Genomic DNA, 16,792 nt, shown 5'->3' with positions numbered 1-16,792 from the left:
AATCTTTTTACTTGATGGTATTTCTAGCTAAAGATGTAAAATCTCTGAGTAAAAGATGTAAAGTTGTATTGACAGCTTCGTTTATAAATGCTTCCCAAAAGAACAACATTAAGAAATGTTTAGGATAATAGTTCTTATGTGTGGTATACATTAAAATCATCCATGGGGCTTTGCCAGTATATATATGTCCCAAAGATTGTCTGATTCAGAAGGCCTAAGGTGGGGGTGGAGCTTGGATGACATTATTCTAGAAATATGTTTCTGATATGCATCAAATGTTAGAACTATTCTCCTTGGATATTTTTTAAAATGAGTACATGTACATTGTCTTTATATAAGTATGTTTCAACTACTCCTTTGCACAATTTCTGTAAGACTGAAACATACAGACAAAAGTGATAAACTACTGTTGCAATAGAACTGATAGAACCTTTTCTTTTGAAAAAATAAAACAATTTTCTAAATTTGTCTATCAAAATCATCCTATGAAATCAAACATAAATACCATTTAAAAACAGCAAAAATTATTTATATATAATCTAAGGTTTCTTTTTAAAAAGTCTAATCTCCACCAATACAGTAGGAAAACTCTAATACAAATATAAAACAAAATTTAGAAAATAATTTGTTTTTCAGTAAGATCTTCGGCATCCTAAACACTTTAAAAAAACTCAGTAATATAAATAAGAATAGACCTGTCTCAAAACACTGCATCGTAACAAATATATTTAGAATTAACTACAATGATAATCATCTGTTAGAATAATACCAGGTACAACTAAAATATATGCATATTATGATAAAGAACAGGATGGCTTTATAAGAAGAATCACAAGACAAGATATTCACTCTTTAATCTTTCTTTACCTGTCATTCTGGAAGAGCACCAAGCCATGCAAATTTAAAATAAAATTATTTTACTTAAGAAGCAGGAAATGTGATGAAGAAAACCACAGTAAATCAACCTTAGGCACACCAAATATACTAAAAATAATAAATTTGAAGGCTAATCTATGCAAAGGCAAGATGTTAATTACCATCATATTAGAGAAAATTTGATAACTACTACCCTCAGAATTAAGACATTACTATAGTGTTTTTAAAAAGAAATTTTGTTCATTAGACGCTTGGATTAATGAAAATGTGAATTAAATTTAACCTCTCCATTTCAGCAGACCTCTTATAGAGGCTAAGTCTTAATTTTCTTTAATTTTTTCATATTCCAATAAATTCCTATTGAATTTAAGCCAGAATAGATTAGTTGAACATTTTATAACTCTATAAATTGTATTTAACCCAGCATATTAATACACATGCATAATTAGATTTCTTAAACATTATAACTGATGGAAATATATTATAAGGCAATATTTCAAACCCTATTCAATTAAGTCAATTCCACTGGTGGCAATTTATTGTGAAAATGCTGAGTGTGCTGTGAAATGGTGACGATTTCTACAATTTACAAGAATTAAGTAGTTTTATTATGTCCTCTAGTTGGTTCCTATGACTAGAGCCCTAGAGAAAATACAATTAAAGAAATCAATACCAATAGAAAATACATTAACTTTATTACAGGTGTAGTTTAAAACTAAAAATAAGCCACAACTAATGCATGGCAGATATAAGATATAATATCACCATGGTATTTGATCAGCAGTATAGGAACTGACTTTGTGGAAATGATAATTTAATATCCAAAGATCAGGCAGTAAAATATATGTGGGAATAGTGCGATGGGGAAGAATTGGTAAATATCAGAATACTGAATTTTTTATGTTCATAAGGAAGGAAGAGGACTATTGTGAAACTATGACAACCAAATGTGGTTTAATTAAAAAAAATTTTAAACTCAAAACTTATAGAAAACACAAATATAAAGTGTTTAATAAACTGGCTTTCTGATAACTCAAATGTTTACTTGTAATTGAAGTTAATTTCTTAAATCTATGTAATGTATCAAATTCAGAAGTCAAGTGATTTATGGTATGCATTTTTATTTTTAGAAAATTTTTTAGAATTTAATATTTAAAAAGTGCATAACAGTATGAGAGGCTTACCAAATTTTCAGAAACTCAGTATATTTTCCTCCTCTTCAGTAAGCTATTTAATAGGTTCAGAAACCTATTAAAACATAACCTGAATCAAATTTTGAAACTGTCTTTTAACAAAATAAAAACACCAACTATTTAAATTCATTTAAATGAATCTGTAGTCATGAAAATGTAGTCTTAGATCAATTGAATCAAAAGTATTGACCACTGGGTTTCTCCAGAATCTGAGTGAACAAAAATTTATAGTTTTTTAGCTTTTAAGAGAAATACTTCTTTTTATTTCATAGAAAAGTTACCTCCAATGGAATATACTAATAGAGAAATAACACAATTCTTATTCAGTACCTGAATTTTCTTAGGCAGATATATGAAATTTTATTTTTTCCCTCACAGTATTAGTCTATGAAACCTAGTAACAGCAACACTCCTGAGCTGATACCATCATGGATTTTGCTTAAATTTTGAGGGGAAGCAAAATTTTAAATCTCACATGTCAAAACTGAATCATATAAACTGACAGACTCCACTTCAATAAATGAAAGGCAATTCTAAAATGCAAAATAAAAATGGAATTAAGGCAGCTCTAAAAGAAAATGAAACTTAACCACCCAAAATAGTGCTAGTATCGTATAATCCATTCCATAAAAAGCTGTATCATCTATATAAAAGCCAAAAATCAAAACAGGCATTGCACAGTTATAATGCACCATCAAGTGCTTTTACTTCAGTGAACGAAAAATAACAGTCACGACTCGAATGGTAATTTAAGATGAACATATGCACCTTACCAGAGATGTTTATGTTTACTACCAGAGAAGTCTTAGCAATTCCATATTCCTCACAAAGTCAGTATAATTGTTGTAAAAAAATCAACTGTGGTTCTGAATACCCATTTACAGTTGACCTCAACAATGTATCTGATGTAGGAGATTGATTATCTGTGACAGGCAGAAGCATGTGCTGGTCCTCAGTCCCAAGTGGAAGAGCTAGTGGTAAAGTCATATCAGAAGGCTTCACATCCAAAGTTTCTGATAAAGGGCTTTTTTGTATAGAATCTTGTTCACTCAAGGGATGATCCTCTATACTAGAATCTAGAATTTTATCTGCCCCTGAAATAAAAGTGGAAAAAATGTATACTATCCTTAAAAACAAAACAAGAATGTTGAGGTAGAATCTTACCATTCCCAGAACTTGCATTCCAACCACCATATCTTTATCCACGCTGTTTCTCTTTTGATGATTTGCCCTCATTATCTATACAAATCCAACATGGGCCTCAAGACTAGGTTCAAGCACCAAATCCAGTAAAAAAAAAGGGACTTATTGATTCTAGACCAGACTGAGCTGTTTCTTATGTATTTTATCACTCATTTGTCAATCTCATATACTGCCTTGTGACATCTCTCTTATTGTTCTTTAACACTTAATTCAGGTATGCCTTGAATGCTCTGTAAATTCCTTGAGTAAATATCAAGTTATTCTTCTCTAATTTCTTCAAAGTACTTAATAATGCTATGCTTAATAAATTACCTATTTGTTCATTGACTGTATTAATGAGTTGTTCATACTATTCTGTAAGCTCAAGTTCAGAGGTATGGCCCCTTCATATATTTTTAGAGGTGAGGAATTCTATTCTACTCAAGGGAATAATTACCATACATTTTGCCTTCAGATTTTCCACTAGCTTTACCATGTTCCTGACACTCCAAAGTAGTGAGGTGATTTCACAATCTCACTATCCTCATCAGACAAAACTGCATATTTGCTTTCAAAAAATTCTAGTCTTGCAGACTACTCTTCAGTTCAACCAGCCAAGAAAATAAACTGTGCTTTCTAGTCCCAGTGACTCTCTTCAGCTATGTTCTTTCTGCCTGGAATGAACACTTCCTTTCTCATCTCCACGCTCTGAACTCTTCTCTGTCCTGCAAGTTCCCTAGGATTAAGCCTGTGTCTCTATTTAGCCTATATTTTGTCTTGTAATCATAGTTATTTATTTAGATTTCTAGTCTCCCACACCAGATTGTAAATTCTTTGAGAATTAGGACAATGCTTTGTTCAACTTTATTACCCTGCAGTATGTGTACTTTAGAGGTATTAAATGTTTGTCGAATTAATGATTTAATGCAGTTTTCGAACGTTACTAAATCCTTATGTTTGTTTACTATTAAGACTATCATCTCTACACACTGAAGAAGCCTTGTATTTTGTTTCTCATCATGACAGAAGAAAATGATAAGCACAGTGAAACTTTTTCGAGGATTCATTTTAAGCAAAAGACTATTTCTATTTTTATATATTAAAACAACTTGGGGCTACCTGTTTCCCCATTTCCTCTTATATATTTCTGGATTAGTGTTCATGATGCCCCTTTCTTCGTATAACTACAGTTAAACTCTAGGCAACCTAGACTCTAGTATGGGGAATAACGATACATAATTTGCTTATATAGTCCATTTTTGAAATTGTTCATAAATCAGATTTTTAAAGGAGAAAATATTTTCAGTACTATTTATTAGGTCAATTTGAAAAGAAATTCAGAGTGAACTCATGTGAAAATTATACAGCTATCATCCTCATATGTGAATATCTAGTTTTTCAACAAATCTAATTTAAACTGCTATAATGTACAACTCAACATTTTAAGAAATAGCACAACTTAGGAGAGTACTAAATTTTTTAAGAAACATAAGCATTTACCAGAATGGACTTTTGTTTTGTGCTTCTTTAAATTTTTAATATCTGTGTAAGAATTTCCACATAATTCGCAGATAAATGGTCTTTCTCCTGAAAAACAAGTTTAAAAGTTTAAAACCTCAATATTTTAAAAGCCAAGACAAAAATATCAATGTTTACGAACACAATGAAAACATTACTATACTGTTTAAATATTGTTTCAAGTTACCACTGTAATTACTTGGTTCTAATACAGTGAAATGAAAACTATTATACATGCAGGCACTCTTTTATATAAAGCAACCCCATTTCAGGGAAAATTGAGCATTTTTCATTAACATAAATATTTTAAACTAAAAAAAAATAACTTATTCCTTTATTTCTATCAGACATTTAGTGAGTGCCAATTATATGTCAGGCCCTGGCTAAGAGATATAGCTAGGTGGGGAAAAAAAAGGATAATTATGGTTTCTGCTCTCAGGTAGCTTACAAATTAGAAAATTCTTAAAAAATACTGACAATAAAATGCTACGAAATTATAATTCTTTTGAGATAAGAACTGTTTGATGCTTTATCATGCAAACTAAAGAGTATGAGAAAACAGAAGTTGCCAATAAATTTCTTAAGTGTCTCCTAGGTGCTCACACTATTCTAGATAGGAATTACGAGGAATAATTTTTAAAAAGAAAAAGTCACAACAGCACATTTTCAAAGTGGCATTTTCCTTTAAGTTTTTTTTACATTTAATAATTTCTTCATACTACTTACATACTATCCTTTATAATAAACTTGCCAATATTAAAATTTATTCCTAAAATTTGCATATTGAACACTGTTTTAATAAGGAAATGTGATATTCTTATTTTCTATTCCTTTTCATTTCTTCATATATCTGTGCAATTTAATCCAAATCATTTAAGAAACTATTATCTGGAATATTTCGTATAAAATACATATAATTCTTGACCAAATTTAATTCATATTCCAAACAACTAAAAAAATGAAAGCAGCAAATAAAAAGTTGATATTTATACTTTAAAATATTGCTAGATAGAGTATGTATGACTAGATACCATATAGCCCATAATGGTTTAAAAATCAAGGTTTACATAAAAAGAAATTAGAGAGAACAAAAAATAATACATTCTCCCTAAACACAGACCTGTATGGGATCGAAAGTGTTTGTTGAGCTCTCCTGAGGAAATAAAACTTTTCCCACAAATACCACATATGTATGGTTTTTCACCTAGATGGAAAATAAAAGATAGCGAAGTGGTGTACTATACCAATATAATATTTATCAATTACAATAACCTAAAGTAAGCTGTTCTAAAATATTACTTAAATTAAAACCTCTTTACATTATATTTTAGAGGTATTTTCAGTGTGACCAACTTAAATGAATAGTAATCATTTTACACTGTTCATGTAACCTGATGCTTTTCATATAATAAAACTTTATTTCTTCAAATGTCCTTGTAATGAATTCAAGTTGGGCAAGAAATTGATTTTTATGATTAAAAACATATAAATTCATGAATCCATATTTCAATTCTTGATATCCACTATATTATTAAAGAGGAATAAAATCATTTAGAAAAGATCTATTAAAAATGTACCCTACAAAAATGAAAATCTTTATAAACAAGAGAATGTTTCAAAACTGATCATTTGCATTTGAAATCTGTTTAATTTGCAAATCTTAGAATATCTGTATGAAAAGTCCTACAAAGTTATAAAATCAATGTTCTACCCAAATCGCCCCCCACCCCTTAATTTTACTCTACAGTTTTACCGAAGGGAAATGAAACTTCAAGAGGCTAAGTTTTTCTAAGGTGATAAACTATGTCTCAAGTTTATATATTGTCAAAATTATCTGATTTTAGTGTATATATTATATGATTAAAAAAGTCACCATGTATTATTCTACATGTTTTTATATCTAATATTTATCTGAAAATCATAAAAAGCTTCAAAAAGCACAAACACAAAACTACAAAGGCCGTAATCTACTTTTTGTAAATTCTCGACTTCCTTTTTTTTATTTACAGCTTTCCTTATTTTAAGCAGTCTCTCCGTGTCAAATTCTTACCTGTGTGTTTTCGAGAATGAGTGATAAGAGAACTAGAGACAGCAAATGCCTTCCCACAAGTATCACACACATAAGGCTTTTCTCCAGTATGCCTACGAACGTGATAGGTCAGTGTGCTGGCTTGGGCAAATCTCTGTCCACACCTATCACAGACATATGGCTTCTCTCCACTATGCTTCCTATTAGTAAAAAAATATAAGGTTAGATGTTGGTAAGTGAAATAATTTGGAGATCTATATAACATTTTTCATACACTATTTTATTTCATTTCACCTTAACAGACAAAGAATACGTATTTGAAACCAAGTTTCAACATATACTGTGAAAAACAAATGTTTTGGTTGTTATCAAAACATTAGTTCTAAGACCATTTCAAAGAGTTTTGCCATCTTTATATGGTTGTCAAGTGTGCCCCTAATACTGCAGGCAATCATTTTTGCTTGTACATTCACTCACTCTTCAAAACTCTTTCCTCAAAACTCCAGCACCTCCCCACCCATCCTCACTCTTAGCTGATGTCCTTGCTTCCTGTTTCACTGAGAAAAATTTAAGCAATCAGAAAATTCCTACCACCACAACTCTCCATTTAAGGACATCTGTACCTGAACATTTACTTTCCTTGTTATAGACTCTAAAGGTGACAGCTGATCTAAAACCAGTTACTCCCATTTGTATACTTAATTTACTATCCCCCTACCCTACTCTATACCACTCCTACAATAACCTCTATCCTACATCATCCATTTTTCCCACCCCACTGGACTGTAGCATATAAATAATTGATACATCTCCATCTAAAAAAAAAGACCCTTGACCTCACTTGTTCTTCCATTTCATTCTTTCTCTAATCTCTTCTCTACTAGCCTATGCTAAACACTGTTTTTGTCAAGAGCAGTGCTGAACTCTCACTTTGCTAAATACAATTCTCAGTCTTCGTCTCTCTATCATCAGAATTTGACACAGCTGATAGTTCCCTTCTGGAATCATTTCCTTTACGTGGATTCCGGGGCAGCCCACTCTTCTGGTTTTTCTCTTATACTGGCTGCTCCTTCCTAATCACCTCTGCTGGTTCTTGCCCACTTCCCAGAACTCTTAGAGTGCTTCATGACTCAAGTCTTTTGATCTCTTTTCTATCCACATTAGTTCTCTTGGTGACATCATCCAGTGTTCTGGTTTTAAATATCATCTACATGTTGATAACTTCCAAATTAATATCTTCAGTACAAAATAGTCCCCTCAACTCCAGACTAAGATAACCAGCTGTCTATTGTATAGCTTCATTCAGATGTCTAATCTCAAATTTAACGCGTACAGAACTCTATTCCAACAACTCCTGTACTTTTACTTAAACTGCTCTATCCATAATTTTTTCCCATTTCAGTCAACGGTAATTCTAACTTTTCAGGTAGTCAGGCTCAAAACTTCAAAATCCTCTTTGATTCTACTTTCTTTTATACCCCACACTTGTTTGTCCTACATTAAAAAAATATGTCCAGAGTCTGACTATTAATCTTTTCTACTGCTACCACTCTGGCTGAACCAACATCACTCTCACTTGGGTTTTATCTAGAGCTTTCTAACTGGTAACTTTGCTTCCATTCTTGCAATCCTATAATCTTTTCCCAATATAGCAGAGTAATCCTCTTAAAAAGCAAACAAGATCACATCACTTATTTCTTAATCTCAAGCATAAAAGCTTTATAATGGCCTATAAAACCTTATACCATCTGGACGCCTCATCACCGCTCTCATCTTACTTGCCTTACATATTCCTCTCTAGCTGCCACAACTTCTTTGTGGTTCCTTGACTGTGCTAAAATATATATTGTATGGTGGAACCATAATAGAATTCTACTGTCCTAAATTCTAATAGTTTATTCATAAGACTGTGGTCAGCGATAGACTCAAAGATCAAACAACTCGTTTTTTTTACCTTGCATGAATCTTGAGATTGCTAGAAGTTGCAAATTGTAAATTGCATACATCACATTTATAGGGCTTTTCCTCACCATGATGCATGCGACTATGGAAGACTAGCTGGCATTTCTGAGCAAATCCTTTATCACATAATTCACATTTGTATGGCTTCTCACCTAAAAGCAGCAAATAAAATTTATGATTAGAAAGAAATATTCTGTTTTAGTTGCCTGAGCTATATGAGATTTCAAGAGTTCTCACAGTACTGGTTTTGGTATTCAGAAAATGTTAATTCCTAGAAGTAAAAATGCAAATAAGTTCTCTTCTTCCAGAATTACTAATTGAAAACACAGGTAGAGTTTAAAAAAAAAAAAAAAAAAATTAGTGTTTCTCAGTTCATAAGAGGGAAGGTGAGTAATGAGAGAAATACATACTGCATCTTAGGAAGTAATAATCTAAGTGTACCAATAAAGGTAAATGTAGAAGTTGAGGAAAGAATACGTGTAACATATTTAGAGGCTGACAAAGTCTAGGAAGCAGGTGGTGAGATGTGTTGGCAAAATCTGAGAATTGGCCTGAGTTGTAATAACTTTTTCTCTTCATCAGTTTTAATATCTTTGTCTCTGTTAAATACTTAACTGGAAACCAGATTTATGCTTATTTGCACTATGAGGGAAAATGATATAAAGAGCTCAGTATTAGGACTTCAGAGTATCAGTTACAATAAAACAGATAGCCATTAAATACTTGGTCACAGTTACAAAGAAATTTTCAATAGTCTAACATGCTAAATATTTTTATAAATTTTTATATACTTTCTATGTCAAATTTTGGTCACAAATAGTCAGTACTGTTTATTAATGTTCTCCATAAAGTATTTCAGTCACAGCATAAAACTTCTGTCTCCCACAAACAAGTCTTACCTGTATGAGTTCTTACATGTGTTTTCAGCTGGTTACACTGGGTAAATGCTTTTCCACACAAGTGGCAAACATAAGGTTTGACTCCTTTATGTATTCTCATGTGCCTTCTCAAGCTGCTGGCTTCTGAAAACACTTTTCCACATGTGTTACACATTGGCTTGGCCTTGGAATACCTCTGATCCAGCTCTTCCCCAGAGCTTTCTAGCTCGTAAGAGTTCTTGACACTGGCTATATTAGACATAGAGTGTTCTTTCAGAGCACAGTTTGGCTGTGATTTTCCACGTTTCCGTTTCACTGTAACAGTTTGCACAATATCTTGTGCTGGAAAAGTATTTTCCACAACTGATGTCAACTCAAGTTCTGAATTATCATTTCTTTGTGCAACCTGGTCTGTTACAGGTGTAGATAACTTATTTGCATCGAGGAATAATTCAACAGATGCATTCTCTAAAATGTCACTGGGATATTGCACTGTTTTATTCTGCCCTGTTTTCTGGGAGTTGAAGGCCTTCTTCTTTTTTTTAGCTTGAGACGACTTCTTTACTAAAGCCCCTTGTTTAGGATTTGCCTGAACTAAATCTGTAGACACTTCAGATTTCTCCCGACTGTTATAATCTCGTAGAGTAAGAAGACAAGTCTGTTGATTCAACTCAATGTTTCCAGTAATACTAGATATCTCTGTAGAGGAGGGATTAGCAATAAAAGCAAAATCTTCCATCTTTATTTTACATTTAGTGACCACCTCTTCCACTTTGAGATAGTCAGCAGCCTGATGAATTTCTTTAACATTCCAACTGTAAGAAAACAAGGCTAAATGACAATATTCTGATCAAAGAAAAACTTTCTGAAACAGAGCTGCAAATTTATTTCAATGTCTTTTAAAGATCTAATGAAGGAGAATGATGAAAAAAGCATAACTAAGAAATTATTCACTCAGAGTAATGTTTAGGCAAATACGTCTAGTTTTACAGAACTTAAAAATATGAAAATTACTGGACAGTTACCTACACAGTACAGAAAAATGAAATGTTAAAACTTCAACCTGTTTTAGGGGACAAAGAATACAGCATAGGGAATACAATCAATAGTACTGTAATGGCTATATGTAAAGCAAGATGGGTTTGATAAGAGTTCTTGGGGGGATTATGTCATAAACTACATAAATGTATAAACAATGTATTGTATACCCGAAACTAATATAAAAAAATAGTATCTAATTTTATCAAAAAAAATTGTTTTAAAAAACACCTGGAACACAAAGTACCTGTTGGCAACTTATTGCCTCCTCTCATTCATCCTGAGGCCTCTTCAGATAACATAGCAATCAGCTTTTCTGGACTGGCAACAAGAATCTAAAAAAATTGTTTCCTATTATCTCCCTCTACGAGGAACTTAAACGGTGCTTCTCAAACCTTCCTATGCATGTGAATCATCAAGGGATCTTGTTAAATGTAGATTCAGTAGGTCTGTGGTGGGGCCTCGGTGTCTGCATTTCTAACACACTCCTTGGTGATGCCAATATTGCTGGTCCATCACCACACTCGGAGTAACAAGGTTTTAGAATGTGCTAAGCTCTCTCTTGCAACTGTCCCACTTTTTTGTGAGTGTGATATCAACCCAAGTTGGAGAGTTTATCATATTAGGATTATATAGAAAAACTTGTCACCTTGTTCAACATTCCAGACAATATTTACTGAGCATTTACTATATGTGGTACTAAGAGGGATATTAAGAAATATCAAACAGTCCCGGTCCTCCAAAAGTTTACAGTGTAATGAAAAGATGTTTGATTACATCTAGCACTGGCTCTGACATTACTAGCTGAATTAATAAGGGGTAAGTTAGTACCTTTGGGTACTTCATTTATCCCAGCTGTAAAATCAGAGTTGAGTGGTAGTTAACACTAAAAATATGACCCTTTTAATTATTTGAGGACACACACATGCACCTCCCTCAAGTAACCTTCCTACTTACCATTTTCCCCAATTATTATTTGATTCTCTAGGCAAAAAAAAATCTTTTCCCTATTTATAATCTATATGAACCAGAGAAGGGTTTTACTCATAGCTACTAATATAAATGTAATATAAATTTAAAAAAGAGTAAAATCTTGACATGAAATTAAAAATAACTAGTGTCATGAACCTCTCAGGTCATTGAAAGTATATGTACTACAGTACCTACATAACTACCCATTTTCTTATCATCTAATTAAACTGCTTTGCCTCAAGTACCACCTGTATGTTTCCTCTTTTTAAATTTAGCATTACAATGGCTTTTAGAAATTTGTCTTTCATTATACATAATCATTTTTCAGCTGATTATAGATTAGATTTATAGGCTAGTTTGGAAACCTAATGATCAGTTTAAGGAACATTTTATTCTCTGAGAAAAACTGTCCTAAGTTCCTAAACATATTACAAATAAACTTTTGGAACATAATCTGTTCCCCTAGATTAAAGAAAAAATTACTTAAGATATTATTTTCTTATGGCTCTTGGCTATAATTTTGGAATATATACATAATGAATGTAATCAAGTTAATTCTCTATTTGCAAAGATATAGCATAAACATCCAAGGTATAATCTTATTCATCTTTTATATAAAATGTTTTTTCCATGTATACAGAACTGTAGTTCTCTAAAAACATTGTTTTTTCTTAAGCATTTTTATTGCTTTTGCTATGTAATCTATTATTAAATCACAATAAATGAGACCACTAGAATGAGAACCAAATTATCACTTTTTATACTTAGGTCTCAAATTATAATTGTGCTTAGTGCTCCATAAAATGAACCATCAGATAACAAGGTCGAGAAGTCTTTTTTTTTTTTAAATGCCTATGGCACCTGGCATTCCTAGGTGGTCTCCCATCCAAGTACTAACCAGGCCCAGCCCTGCTTAGCTTCCGAGATCAGACAAAACTGGGCACGTTCAGGGTGGCATGGCCATAGACTCAAGGAGTCTTTAAGACCAATATAAACTAGCAGAGTCACACACTAATTGTTCAGTACTAAAACAGTAATTCACATAAATTATTTATCTGTTTCATAGCCTATTATCTGAATTACAGTTAAGAAAACCAATCAGCATGTTTGCCAATAACTGATCTGCATTTGTTTACAAGCATGAAGTTACAGTGCCTGAAAACTTGATTTCACCTTTTAAAGTCATTGAAAGTCATTTAATTACAAACGGCAGGTATATGGCTAGATGCTTTATGAGTAGTTCAATTAATGCTTAGGACATGCCTATAATATCTAATATAATCCCCATTTTATATACAAATGAAAAATCAGAGGTCCAAAGAAATTAAGTAACTTTTCCAAGATCATAGTGTTGGGACTAAAAGTCCACTTAATTCTTTATTACTCTGTCTTTGTAATCACTAAATTACACAGACTTTCTATTTTGGTGTAAGTCTTCTCTTACATTTGCCGCTGGACTCAAACAATTGGCTCCCAGGAAAGATATGTTCAAAAAAGACTGAGCAAAACATCTGGCTCTTCTTCACATTGGTTATTTGCATGAAAGCTCAAAGATGCTCTTCAGTGTGTTCAGATCAACTCAGGGTTTTCCCAACAAAGATAATTGAGAAAGGGAAAACATTAAATTGAAGAGCAACCAAAATTCACTGGTTTTGTGGCTTTTATATTAAATATTCTGAATTTTTAATCAGAACTATTCAATAAATGTCAATAATTTATCATGTGAGATTAATCTATAACACTGCTCTGTTCCTTTTTAATGTTCCTTTTTAATCAACTGATTTAAAGATTCCATTACACCATTTAAAAAATAATTCTAAAACTGCATGTTTTCTTTTCAAAAGTATTAAGGAATGTCATGATTCTAGCTTTTTGAAGTATATTTCCATGACAAGCTGCAATGTAAAACAAAAGGGAAGGATGCTGCTTAATGTCATGTGCATGTATCTATAGAAACAATCTGGAAAAGAATGAAAGAATACTTACTTATCAAAATGTTAATAATGGTTATCAGTGGGTAGCAGAATTTCAAATGTTCCCTTTATGTTTTTTTCTAATTTTTCTCCAAGAAATGTGGAATTAATGGGGAGGACAGTAGAGGAAAAAAAGGAAACTAATGTTCATTGGGAAATGGGCCTTTGAGAAAATTCTAATCTTCACACTAACACAAAAGGAGTTATTACCGTCTCATTTTTTTCAGATGCGGAAAGTGAGGCCCAGAGAGGCTGCATTTCGCTCAAAGAGACACAGAGACAAGATTTAATTCTAAAGTCCATAATCTTTCTATGTCAGAAGATTATAATCTATTCTTATTCACGCTTTCATAAGAGAGGAAAGAAAATAAGAGTAATTTGACTGGATTCGCTTTCCTTTTATGTGCTCCACCTTTTCTCCAAAAAACAATAAATGCATTGGTATTAACTCACTTATATAGTTCATTATGTATGAGAGACACAGTGCCTGCATTATCAAATTCCTCACAAGCTATTTCTTATTCGTGCAGTGACAGCAGTAAGCATCTGAGAAAAAACATTCTAGCACCTTGGAGCTGACTTAAGCATTAATATTGATATCTTTACAGAGATATCAGGAGTCATTGCCATTTACACTCCAATGACATTATTTTCCTGAATCATAATCAGGAAGAAGTCCTGAACATTTCTACTTACAGTTGGAAATGGGAGCACTATTAAATGAACACATAGGTTCTTCTTTTTCCATGAACACTCTCTCACCCCAAACACCTTAAGAAGTGGGTAGAAAGTGAGAGACAGAGAAGACCAGAGGAACATAAAGACCAGAAAGCAAGGGGAAACTGAAATTCACTTCAAATTCATTGTTACATAACTGAAATCACAGGCTTTGTTTCAGTAGGTAAATCAAATGTGTCAGAAAGAAGGCTTTAATATAATCTGTGCTTTTTATACTTAAAAATGTAGTCTGCTTATCCCAAATCAGTGATACTGATTTTTCTTTAAACAAACAAAAAAACCCCAGAAAACAATATTGTGCACTTCAAGACTCCAAGTTCAGAAGGGGCTGAATGCAAAAAATGTAAGTCTACTCTTGCTCCAAAGACTACTGATTAGCTTTTTATAAGTGTAAATAAAATAAGTACTTTACCTGTCAAGATTTAAAGTTCCTGTGTATATAAACTCCAACAGTTTCTTAAATCCATCAGCCTTCACCTGACTCTGATCAAGAAAGACATTGTTCTCAGAAGTGCTTCTGTAGATCGCACCAAAATACTCACTAAACGAAGCAAGCACATTCCTATGAGCTTTAAACTGGAATTCACCAATCACTATGGTGCAGTCACAGAGAAAACCTGCTTCCCGTTGTTTGTTCAGTCTCTCTAAAAGGTGCTCACAGTGATGCGAATACTGCATTTTGATATCGGAATGGAATTTTACCCTTGTTCTAAAAACAAACAAACAAAAATAGGTCAGCAATTCTAAGTTTTCACCCAAGCAATTGGTAAAGGGAGAAAGGACACAGGACATCACATAAACAAGAACAAAGTCGGTTCTTATTTTATCGCCCCTCCTCCCAAATTTTTATCAAAAGGATATGTTTAAAAATTCTGAAGGGAAAAGTGTCTATCTTTGTTTCATTTAGGGCAATTAAGACAATCTTTTGGGAACGTCAAGAAATTGCGATGAGTGAAAGCAGTTCCATAAAATGAAAAAAAGCACCGCAAGAATTCACGCCTTTGCACCAGTTGAACCTTCAGACTTTCAAGCTCGGTAGGCATACATATGTTAAAATATTAGCCATTAAGAAATTATTCTTTAGGACAGATGGGGATAAGACACGGTACGAGCTTTTTAAAACTGCTCCAAAATCACCGAAACCTGTTAGCTTCCGCGGTGCACAGTTGCTTCAAAACGCGAGGCAGGTGTCCAGGAGGCGGCGAATGAACGGGGCCAAAGGTGTCAAAGGTTCCATCCCTCGCCCCGAAGAGGCCACACCCCCTCACATCCCACTTCTCCACTCGAGGTGGCATCAGAAAGTGATGACCAAAGCCGGTCTCTCCTGGCTTCCGCCACCCTTCGCCCAGCTCCCACTGCCCGGAATTCCCACAACAGAGGTTGTGCCCAAGGCCAACGACGGGGGCTGCCGCGCCCAGGCTTTCCATGTTAACACCTTCACCCCGACCTGAGAGCGAATTCCGAGGGGCATGCCTCACAATGGCCCAGGGTCTGGAGAGAGCGGGGATAGCGGGCTGGGGGTGAAGACAGAACTCACCTATAGCAACCCAACAGAGAGCACAATTTCTTCACTCTCTCTCCGCCATCTTCGGAGGACGTCACCACGCCACGCTCCGCCTCTCCCTTCTTCCTCCACGGAGACGTCACATCCGCCTCCGGGCGTCCCGTGGCAATACAGGAAGCTCTAGGACCGTGGAGGTCCAACACCGGCATGGGCTGAACTAACTGGCTCACAGAGACTACACTTGCCAGCATTTCAGGGCCCTCCTAAAAAAGCGAGCGTCAAAGATGCGAGACCTGAGGGCTCGCTCACAGTGTCCTGCATATCTTCCTTATTCTCGGCATTCTGGCCGCCCGACAGTCGGCGTCTCGCGCTCGGCCCGCATTCTGGGGCGAGGCCGGGAAAAGCTGCACGTCTTTGCTAGAGGCCTCTTTGCTAGAGCCAAATTGTGCACCGCATGCTGGGGCTTATAGTTGCTTGTCTTTTCCCACATCCTCCCCTTCCTCGGGGCCCCAAGAGTGGGAATAGCTGCTTTGTGTACTAGGGCACTCGGCCGTGGGGAATTTTTGAGTTGAGACTGATCATGCTTTTCAGTTAACCTGCCCGAAAGCCCTTGGGACTCAGTTTTGTTTGCATCAGCCAACTATAACCCAGTTTCCAGGATACCCTTACCTGGTAACAGAAGTCTGATGCACCAAAGCGCGGCAAAGTTGTAGGACACACTGGGCATGCGCAACATTGGAGAAAAGTGGGCGTTATACCAGAAAAGGTTCAGAGTCAGCTAAAAATACAATTATTTATATCGAATTCAGATTTTGTACGTTGAAGGAAAGGGATGCCAGTTTGCGTAATATACAAAAGGCTCAGGAACAGTAAGTTAAGTCATATTATGTTAGGGTGGATTCTTCCCTACTGCGCGCGGACACATCTCA

The 16,792-nt window shown here is 34.3% G+C and overlaps 1 protein-coding gene and 1 pseudogene across 2 annotated transcripts; both read right to left on the bottom strand.

Annotated features, from left to right (window-relative positions):
• Positions 1-829: 829 nt before the first annotated feature.
• On the bottom strand, positions 830-16,065 carry MYNN (myoneurin). 2 transcript variants are annotated; one of them, XM_039864999.1, is made up of 8 exons: positions 15,897-16,064; positions 14,772-15,068; positions 9,660-10,453; positions 8,753-8,912; positions 6,820-6,998; positions 5,890-5,973; positions 4,752-4,838; positions 830-3,163 (listed from the first exon to the last, which is right to left on the bottom strand). In XM_039864999.1, the coding sequence occupies exons 2-8, from the start codon at positions 15,035-15,037 to the stop codon at positions 2,901-2,903; spliced, it is 1,833 nt and encodes a 610-aa protein (XP_039720933.1). In that variant the 5' UTR covers positions 15,038-15,068; positions 15,897-16,064; the 3' UTR covers positions 830-2,900. The 2 variants fall into 2 exon arrangements, with proteins under 2 accessions (XP_039720933.1, XP_039720934.1); XM_039865000.1 differs by lacking the exon at positions 5,890-5,973 and having other exon boundaries at positions 15,897-16,065.
• On the bottom strand, positions 12,498-12,616 carry LOC120604794 (uncharacterized; annotated as a pseudogene).
• Positions 16,066-16,792: the final 727 nt, after the last annotated feature.

This window comes from Pteropus medius, unplaced genomic scaffold, assembly GCF_902729225.1.
Source record: "Pteropus medius unplaced genomic scaffold, Ma_sr-lr_union100, whole genome shotgun sequence".
Taxonomy (NCBI): Eukaryota; Metazoa; Chordata; class Mammalia; order Chiroptera; family Pteropodidae; genus Pteropus; species Pteropus medius.
This window is presented reverse-complemented; position numbering and strand designations above follow the sequence as displayed.

Coding starts and splice junctions, on each gene's coding strand:
- MYNN (XM_039864999.1), bottom strand. CDS start 15,037: ATGCAGTATTCGCATCACTGTGAGCACCTTTTAGAGAGACTGAACAAA. Junction 10,454..14,771: donor GGAACTTTAAATCTTGACAG/GTAAAGTACTTA, acceptor GTTTTCTTACAG/TTGGAATGTTAAAGAAATTC. Junction 5,974..6,819: donor TCATTCTCGAAAACACACAG/GTAAGAATTTGA, acceptor TTTTCCATCTAG/GTGAAAAACCATACATATGT.